Consider the following 10,131-nt stretch of genomic DNA (forward strand, 5'->3'; position numbering starts at 1 on the left):
TCAGTGGAAATCAGAAAGAGGTATTTTAGATCACACTTTATTAGAAAGAGCAGAAACATGTGATCGAAAACTCCAGGTGATGCAAGTGTGAAGACTCTGAGGTGTGAAAATAATGTCTCAGAGGTTTCCTGCTCATTTCGCTGAATGTGAAGTACGGTTTGAAATAGAGCACTTCTAAAATGACTTGCAGAGTTTGACATGAGGCCTTTTGCAGTAGAAGTTTGAATGAGTCAAAACAATTTAGACTAGGAATTATTTTCCTTGTTGATGTTTCTTAAGATAAGTATTGTAACCTCACTGCTCAAGATACTGGACAATCTTGAGGTTAATTCTAATTTCATATAAGATTAGGCCAAAAATAAATAGATATGATTCATATTCTCTGTTTCTGCTGTCGTTTTTTTTTTTTTTCCTTCCTCAATTCTCTGCACTGATGTCAGTGTGGTTCCTCACACACTATTATAAAAAAGCTAATAATGAATAATACTCCGAACAACCACGGGCACAGATAAACACATTCAACCTGAACGCAGAGGAAAGCTACAGATTCTTGTCAATCCAGCTCCTTAAATCCAACTGTAATTGTTGTGTGGTCACATTTGATCACACTTGTCACAATAAAGGCTTATTTTTACTATTGCACTCGCCATTCTTGTGTCTGATCTTTGCTGCATGAAACAGAAAGCAATAAATCAAAGGCCTCTGAAATACACGCTCTCTAACTGTCGGCCCCAGATACAATATCTTAATTTCCTCTCACCCTGGAGGGCATCTACAGAGCTAAGTCAATAATCTAGAGGAGATTTGTAACAGGAATTTGAAAAGTCATCAGGAGCTCAAAGAGGTGAGTTGTGAACCTGTAGAACTTTACATTGACGGAAAGTATGGTGTCTCGACTGAACTGGAGGAGACAAACAACTCCAGACAAAATTACTAAATCAAACACTAGTTAGCACATGCTTCAACCACAAGCATCATGGGATTTTCCTGGATTCAGTCATTTCTGTGTAATACTTACTTCTTCATTTGGTAAAACACCTGCGACTTGAAGTGTAGACTTTTACAATACAAGGCTCCTGAACAAAAAACTGTTTTCCAGTTGTATCATGTTTCATGCTTGATTTTTTTTGGCATCATAGACCTCCAGTTCACAAAGCCTTGCTCCATGGTTTCATGTCTGTAAATTACTTTTTAACTTGCCTGGAAATTAACTTTTCAGTGGCGCTAATCAGTGATGCAGTAATCTGCACGTAATAACACGCAGATGACTCAGGAGGCTTTATTTCTTAGTATTGATGTAACGTTCGGTCTAGTAAGAGGAGCGATCGCATTATGTAATACAGTATCCATCATTTTGAAACGTATATCTTATTATTATTATTAGTAGTAGTAGTAGTAGTAGTAGTAATAGCAGTAGCAGTAGCAGTGGTAGTAGTAGAAGAAGTATGTAATACATAAAATAAGAGGAAAGATATGCAAAAGAGCATAGCCTAATATTATTAATAGTTGCTCATATCAGTTCCTTAAAAATGCTGATGTTTCATGAAAATCCCTAAATTATGACCTTGGAAATCAGTGAAAATTAAAAAAAAAATACTATGATGAAATTCTTGGATGAACTCTGTGGTCAAGATCCGCACGTCAATTTAATGAGTTATTTCCTGACCAATACCACATCCTTCACCCAAATTTCAAGAAAATTATTTTTGGCAGCAATGTCAGCTATTAAACACGGTTCTAAGCAAACACTTAAAGTATATGTAACATCTTGTTTTAATTACACAGCTTCAATGGAGGAAATCAAGGGATCAAGTATAAATGCCAGTTTGAGCTGATGCTAAATTAAAACAGGAATGTGCTTCATTCACTCCCACAAACTACAGTTATGTATATGTACAGTACATTAAATTACATACAGTATTATGACTATTTTATAGAGTAATATTTGCACTTATAGATATTTACTATAACAGTTTTACAAGTTATTGACTCAGGTTTTTAAGGATTTTGTGGTCTTTTGTTTATGGTGAATTTAACATGTTCAAAAATGACGTTTTATTCAGGTAAAGTAATGCTGTAAAATGTCTCAACATTTTCTCTTGCGCACCCACAGCCACATTACACATGTTACCTATTTGGAATTTATTTTTCTTCTGTCTTATTGTGGTCAAAGGGAGGGAGGAAGGGGGCAGCGTGAATGCCTCACAGGATGTGACAAATGCTTTGTTTCAGAGAGTTGGTGATGTTGTCTTCCTCACAAACCCCTCCCACTTGTAGCCTCGGAGTTCTTAAATGAGAGGAGGATCAGCAGTGCAACAGCAGAAGAGTGAGTGCTTCCACAAGTCAGGTGCAAGTGAGAGGAGACAGAGAGGACGCTTCAGCTGCAACCCAGAGTTTCATCAGGACTACACGTTTGGACAGAGGGTAATATATATTAACAAAAAAGTTTCCCAGACTATGAAAGTTTGGTTTACTTTTTAAAAGGAATGATGTATTTATAAATGTTTTTTGACTGAAATTGTGCATTAAATAGAAACTTTTTAAGCATTAAGCCAATTTATCTTGTTAAAATCACGTTCCTACTTGGTGATATCTAGAAATGCAATGTTTGGACTTGCTAAACTAATGTGAATGTGCTTTGCAGTAATCTTCTAGTATAAGTTGATATTACCCTCACTACATAGATAAGGACTGTGTTTACAGCACACTGTGCACACAGTGAGCGAGCTCTATCTGCTCCTCTCACATTAAAACACGTTTCCCTCTGCATTAAAATGCACTCACACAATCAACAGAGATGTCACATTGTGTGAACTGAGGACAGGCACATTGGAACCCAGACAACACGACCACATGTCTTCTTCTACCGTCATACTTGTTTCTGTCCTGTGTGTCCTGTACCCATGATGATAAACTCCATATAAGGATCGGCTTCAAATCCCATCGTCCAATGTTGTTATGTTTCATTGTTTCACAGACTTTTCTCAGACAGAAATAACCCCAGTAAGCAGAAGTGAAACCAGCGCTAAATATGAACCTGTTCATCATTCTCGCTCTACATGCAGCATTCAGTGTTAACATGGTAAGTAACAATATGAGGAAGTGGCTTGATTAATATTCCCAAGATTCGGATGGTTTCATTTAATATGCGTGACTGGGTTTATGTGTGGTCCTCTCAGGCTTTTTCAAGAAGATGGCCTCTAAGACATAAAGAGACTCATGGAGGTAAAACCAACTCTCCGGGCGACACTTACTATTCATTTATTTGTCACCAGATGTGTTCACTGATCTCTCTCTTTCTCTTGTGATCTACAGAGATGTGTCTGTCTGGAGACGGGAGCAGTTACAGGGGACGTGTTTCCAAGTCGGCAGCTGGCCACAGATGTCTCAACTGGAGGGGGTTTGAAGGTGCTCTGATGGGAGCTGTGGAGGGACTGGGCTCACATAACTACTGCAGGTACAGAATGCGTCATAAGTCACCCGGCTGGAGAGGTGTCACATGTTTAATATTACTCCTCTGATGTTGCACTGTTTTCCATACCACAACTACTCACCATTACTTACCTTAATATTAATAAAATAACATACAAATGCCATATGCATACTGTTATTGTGAAATCTTTTACATACACATACATATAGTTACATACCATTTTTACATTTATATCATATTGTATACTATTGTGATTTTTTTATTACTTTACATCTATATACAAAGAAGCATACAAACATCCTTATGTAGCATACTAATATACTATATAGTACATACAATTTTTATATTGTATACCATACCTGCTTACAAACTTAGAACCTTCTATTTATGCATATACATCTATTTCAATATCTGCTAAACACACTTCTAATCCTCATGCAATCATCCTGCGCCACTGCACTTTACACCAGTTCGTCCTCCACAAATAATATTCCATCTGTAGTGTAAGATGTATATTATGTACATGTTCTTTGGATTTTGATTTCACTGAAATGTGTTTTATTTTATTTATCTTAAACACTAGGAATCCTGATAAGCACTTGATGCCGTGGTGCCATATCCGAAGAGGAAGGAGGATTGTGAAAGAATTCTGCAACATTCCCAGATGTAAGATGGACACATGAGAAAATCATTAAGATAATGTATGTTTGATATTTTTTTTTCTAATCATATTTATTGTCTACCCCTGAACAGGTTCCAAGCCAGCAGTAACACCTCCACCAGCTGTTGATTCAGGTAGTTTGAACACATTTCTCAACCGTTTCTCTGCGGCGATTGTGATCGTCAGCCTTCACTGACTCATTCCCCCCACACGCAGAGAGGACATGTGGTGAGAGGTCCGAGCGGAGGCGGAACAAAATTGTGGGTGGTTCCTTCACACCCATAGAGTCGAACCCATGGGTGGCTGCTATCTTTTCTAAGGACCGCAAGTTTGTCTGTGGCGGCTCCCTTATTGCACCTTGCTGGGTTCTCACAGCTGCTCACTGCTTTGAAAATGGGTGAGAAAAACACACACACAGACAGATTTCCTCCCCTTTAATTTCCGTACTACAATGGCAATGTGACTCACATGTGTATGCAATATGTTTGTGTAATTGTTCAGCGGAGGGAACACACTCAGTGATCTCTCTGTGCATCTGGGGAAGTCTGCCATCAACGACACAGATCCTGTCAAGGAGCAGAGCTTCACTGTGGAAAAACTCATCGTCCACCAAAAATATAACATGACCAGCTATGACAATGACATCGGTGAGCACAGATATCATTGAGGGTAGGAAAAAGAAAGAGCAGTGTGGGATCTCTGTGTGCAGGGTGCTCAAAGATGTGCTTGTCTTTATCTCCCAGCACTGCTCAAGATAAAAAGCAGTAGTGGAGGATGTGCTGTGAAGTCAGCATCTGCACGGACAGTGTGTGTCCCTCCTGCTCGCACTCAGCTTCCTGCAGGAGCTCAATGCAGCATCGCAGGATATGGAAAGGAGAGCCACCGTAAGAGACCTCTCTTCTTCAGACTCATGACTTTGCTCTGTGCTGCTTCAGTGTTTCTTACGTCTCACACTGTGGTCGTCTGCAGGTGCATGGCACTACTCAAAGATACTGAAACAGGCCGAGGTGAACCTGATCTCCCAGACTGACTGCAAAAGTGAATTGTACTATGGAGGCCGCATCACCAAGAATATGATCTGCGCTGGGAGCCCTGACTGGAGCACTGATGCCTGCGGAGTGAGTGGAAAACACACTTTAATGAATATGTAAAGAATGTTCAAACCTACAGACAAAAGATAAGTGCATGAAGAACATTGTGTAAAAGATCATTTGCAGATTTGCAATGTGTTTGAAGCTCAGTGACCTTTGGCAGCATTAAACTATTATATTATTATAGTATAGTATTTCTTCCTCTTTTTCTAAGGTGTTTCCTCCCTTGTGTTATTTCATTTCACCTTATTGCCACCATTTATCACTCACTCTATACATTTGTGTACATTGATGCTCATCACAAATTTCACTCTTTTCACACTTTTTAGCGTTGATATATATATATAATATATCACATAATGTTTATACACACCAGCAGGGATTGTACGTTTTTCACTCCGTTCTAAGGAATTTCTCACTGTACAGAAGTTCCGGACCATATTATACTCTGCCTATGTGAATAATATGAAATACGAAGAAGATCTGGATCAAAAAAGATAGAGGTATTGCCTGGCCTACAGTTGTACCTGTCAGCCAGGTCTCTGCACCTTGTTAAATGGTGGTTATTTTAAAATGTGCATTATGAATAAACTTTGCCTTGATTCGTACTTACCTGTCTTGTCCTCTCCTCACAGGGGGACTCCGGTGGTCCGTTGGTGTGTGAGTCGGCGGGCCGCATGTTTCTGTTCGGGGTGGTAAGCTGGGGTGAGAACTGTGCCATGAAAAACAAACCCGGTGTCTACACGCAGGTCACCAGGTACAACAGGTGGATGGCAGCAAAAACGGGCCTCTCCGAGTACATGTTGGGAAAAATGTATCCCACAAAATGAAGCTGTGGCAGGAAGATCCCAGTTGGGTGTTAAATGTGTCTATTAAGGAAAAAGGGGCGGCAGCTTTGTGGGAATCAAAATTGATATTAATGTGCAAAGAAAATGGCTTTGTGAAGTGAATTATTGCTGTGACTGTTCTGAGTGAATGTTTTAAAATGTTATTTTGCATATATTTTGCATATTTAATATATTTTTTTTACTGTATGCAAACTTGTTATAATAAGAGTATGTATGAAATACAATTAGAGAACCTTTTACTCTTGAAGAGGGCTGGCCCTGTTGATGAGCACTTTTTTTTAATATAATAAAGGAAAGTTTCTATTACATATGTCCGTCATGTGTTTGTAATAGTACTGCATCACATACACACACACACACACACACACACACACACACACACACACACACACACACACACACACACACACACACTCACACACACACACACACACACACCCACATACACTTCCTTTTTGTTCCTGAGTTGATATTTTATCATTTCAAGAGAGCAGCTACTGGTAGAAGGCATAGGTGTGAGCATGTGACTAACTCACTTTTTCTAGTTTTGACTGCTTATGAGTTAGAATTTAAATTTCTTTAACATACAAAAATGGGAACAAGAACATGTAAGAAAAAGCTATATCAGACCAGCTGGATAACATTAATATTACTGTAGAAATTAAGAGAAAACTGTTGAATGTGGTGTTTTAACAGCGTCCTTCGGTTGAATTGTGACTAAGTTCACCACTGTAGGGCAGTGTTGTGTGAAATAAAATACTTCCAGGAAGCTCATTCTAGTCTCAAGACCGTCACTACATTGGCATAGCAGATTCTTTATACGTTTCTATAAATAACTAAAGGGACATTTTAGGCTTAATGCACATACTCATCTTTATCTTTATTTCCTTTCTCTCGTGCCAGGAATGTTACCTGTACAAAAACTGATATTATTCTCTTTTTTGTCCGTGATTTATCAAAATAGTCCTCCTCCTTGATTTAAGACAGAGAAGGAGAAAGAGTTCAGATCTCTGTGTTCAGAATTACAAATCTTTGAGTCGGTGTTATATGATCTTGACAAAAACAGAGTGAGAAAAGAACAAAGAACAGAAAGACAGATGAATAAAAGAGGAAACACAATCAAGGATCATAGAATTCAAGCCTGTACATTTTTATTGTGTTCACTAAATTCGAATTAGCATGTTAGCATGTGGACAATTGCGAGTTAGCTCCAAGGACAAACACCTGAGGCTGAAGAGAAAATAATGCAGATATTTATCACTGCAATTAAATTTGTTTGTTGAACATGGAACATGAAAGTGTCAAGCAGATTTAATGGCAATTGATCAACTTAATAGATCCTGAGGGTCATATGGATTTGTCCTCTAGGGAACATGAATGTCAGCACTTTGAATCGTTGCTAAGCTTACTGAGAATGGAACACTGTGATGAAGGCTGACATAACCTAAAAGTCCTCGAGGCAGCTATTAATCAGAATTGTTGCTGTTTTATCAGTAAATAACAAAGAATATATATCACTCTTACTTTGGGGCTACAAATACCAGGTATGAGACCACAGATATTTACAACATATGTAGCCAATAGACTGTATATAACCATGCTACCCATGAAAGCTGACCAAAAGTGAAACCAAAGTGTCTCAGTGTTCCACCTGGTGGCTGGCTGGAGGATAGGTCATAAATCAGGCCTCGTCCATGTTAATGAATGGGACATGGACCAAACTACAAAGTCAAATAAACTTTTCTAACAGATGCTTTCTGTCATTTTAGGTATTGAGGTGAAACGTCATGACTGACAACTGAAAACTGACTCTGTGATTGGTCGTGGGCGTGCATTGAGAGGACCTCAACGCTGCTCCAAGAGGGCAGAGTTCGTATATGGTATATTTTGGCTTCATTTCTGGATAGTGTGAGGAAGTGGATATACATCACTTTATGTCCATCTTTACATAAAGTGATGTATATGATGTAGCCTAGTTGCTGTTTCAAAGCACAGTTCTACTCTACAATTACTTCTGTGCAATTTTAAGTAATAGAAGGGACAGTTCATCTGCATGAACTGATGAATCCTGATTTCCACCTCTCTGTATAACATCCCTACCTCCCTCCCACCCCCCGAAAAATAACATGATTAATCATAGTGTGAGGATTAGCTTGCTGCGCTGAGCGACCAAAATCCAGCTGGTCATCACGTCATTATTGAGAGTACGCTTCAGAGCATCTGTAAGCAACCTGCTGCAATGTTTTCTATCAAAGTCTGTTTGGACAAGTCCACATATACAGATACGCAGTTCACAGCAGTCTCTCCCAGTCCCCCTCAATTATTCACAGACACCAGTTTACTTTATAGCTTCTCACAACGACCCTTATATGGGTTGAAGATGCTGAGAGTGTGAGGCTCACTCCTCTTTAAGGACAATTCCTACGAGTGAGGAGAGGAGAGGAGAGGAGAGGAGAGGAGAGGAGAGGAGAGGAGAGGAGAGGAGAGGAGAGGAGAGGAGAGGAGAGGAGAGGAGAGGAGAGGAGAGGAGAGGAGAGGAGAGGAGAGGAGAGGAGAGGAGAGGAGATACCAGGTCTACACCAGTAACCAGGTGGACCTGACTGTCCTGCCTCTGTGGTTTGGGTAAGTGCCTGTAGACTACACCCTCATTAAGGACACGCACTCACACACAAAACAGGGGGGGGTTGGAGAGAGGGGGGGGGGGGGTCCTTTGCTGCTGGCTCTTTCGCCGACAGGACTCTCAGGGGTATAAATACCTGTGTGTTTGCTGCCAAGGTCTCTGGTTTCCCCACTAGTCAGATTCAGGCCTGAGGAGCAGGGGCAACCCTTACCAATAAACACACACACACACACACACACAGACACACACACCAGAGAAGTCAGACTAGTGCAGATAAAGTTAATCAAATCAAATCAAAGTTTATTGTCACATGAACCAATGACAGCGTCATCAGACCAGTGAAGTTCTTGTGACCTGGCAGGCAACATCTACGCAGTAGATGGGCATTACAAGAAAAAATGACATATTCCATATAACATATTCCATATTCCATATTACATATAACATATAACATATAACCTTGTAACATATGACATATAACAGTGCAACAATTTAAATAAAAAATTAGGGCTAGCAGCAGATTACAGGGTGAAGGAGTGAGGAATATTAAATGAAATAATATGAATATATGTCTAGTAAGTAAGTGGTAAATTTAGTTGTATTAGTGGGGGAGCAGAATGTACATGGTAACAGTTCAGTGGGTCAGTGTTGTACAGGATGAATCTGAATGCATCCCTCTAATTCATAGGTATCTAATATAGTAATCTACTTTGCCTTAACTTAATGCAAACCCCAATTTCTAGTGCAACCGGCTGGGTGGGTTTCAAACCAGCGGGACAGCTAATTCCTCAACTAGCTGTCCCGCTAGTTCCTCAAGGATCACTTTAAAGACTGGAGGAACAGTGTGTGTGTGTGTATGTGTTTGTATGTGTTTGTGTGTTTGTGTGTGTGTGTGTGTGTTTTTGTGTGTGTTTGTGTTTGTGTGTGTGTGTGTGTGTGTGTGTGTGTGCAGGACCTTTCAAGACTTCTTCTCCTAGCTGCAGTAGCAGCAGCAGCAGCAAACTGAATCCACAGTCTTTATTTAGACCTGCACATTGAGGCCTGGAGACATGAACCCCTGACCCACCTTTTAATGAACACAGATCAAATATCAGATAAAGGTTGGAAGCTTCATGACAAAAAGGCAGACACCAACCGTTTTCTACCACATTACAGACACAGATGCAGCTCCACGGCCCTGTGTCCTCTGTGGCTCCACACATATGGACATGACCTTAAACGGCTACAGGAGCAGGTTCACATATGTCCTCTCAGTGTTAGATGCTGCACCTTGTGTCCCTTGTAACACATTTACTCCCATGTCCCTTATTTCCCTTTAACTTTGCCCAACACCTTTTTTGGGCCACTCGCATGCATGACGTAATTTGGGAAGAGCTTTCATTTGCATTGTATGTGTGTGCTTGTATGTGTGTGTGCTAGATGCGTGCGTGCAGGGGAAGCGTCAGTGCGCAACAGCACCAACCCGCCTGGCAGCTGTA

At 40.2% G+C, this 10,131-nt stretch overlaps 1 protein-coding gene across 1 annotated transcript; it reads left to right on the forward strand.

Annotated features, from left to right (window-relative positions):
• The first annotated feature begins 2,287 nt into the window (after nt 1-2,287).
• On the forward strand, nt 2,288-6,339 carry plaua (plasminogen activator, urokinase a). The gene is made up of 11 exons (XM_062400390.1): nt 2,288-2,424; nt 2,978-3,082; nt 3,180-3,225; nt 3,316-3,457; nt 4,017-4,099; nt 4,187-4,228; nt 4,311-4,491; nt 4,596-4,741; nt 4,838-4,978; nt 5,064-5,212; nt 5,821-6,339. Exons 2-11 carry the CDS (start codon nt 3,032-3,034, stop codon nt 6,013-6,015), a joined length of 1,176 nt encoding a protein of 391 aa, XP_062256374.1. The 5' UTR covers nt 2,288-2,424; nt 2,978-3,031; the 3' UTR covers nt 6,016-6,339.
• The last annotated feature ends 3,792 nt before the right edge of the window (nt 6,340-10,131 follow it).

Source organism: Platichthys flesus, chromosome 12 (genome assembly GCF_949316205.1).
Source record: "Platichthys flesus chromosome 12, fPlaFle2.1, whole genome shotgun sequence".
Taxonomy (NCBI): domain Eukaryota; kingdom Metazoa; phylum Chordata; class Actinopteri; order Pleuronectiformes; family Pleuronectidae; genus Platichthys; species Platichthys flesus.

What these genes read in the sequence shown, in the direction of transcription:
- plaua (XM_062400390.1), top strand. Translation starts at nt 3,032, where the DNA reads ATGAACCTGTTCATCATTCTCGCTCTACATGCAGCATTCAGTGTTAAC. An exon ending in ACATAAAGAGACTCATGGAG is followed by an intron (nt 3,226 to 3,315) that starts GTAAAACCAACT and finishes TGTGATCTACAG; the next exon opens with AGATGTGTCTGTCTGGAGAC. An exon ending in GGAGCACTGATGCCTGCGGA is followed by an intron (nt 5,213 to 5,820) that starts GTGAGTGGAAAA and finishes CTCTCCTCACAG; the next exon opens with GGGGACTCCGGTGGTCCGTT.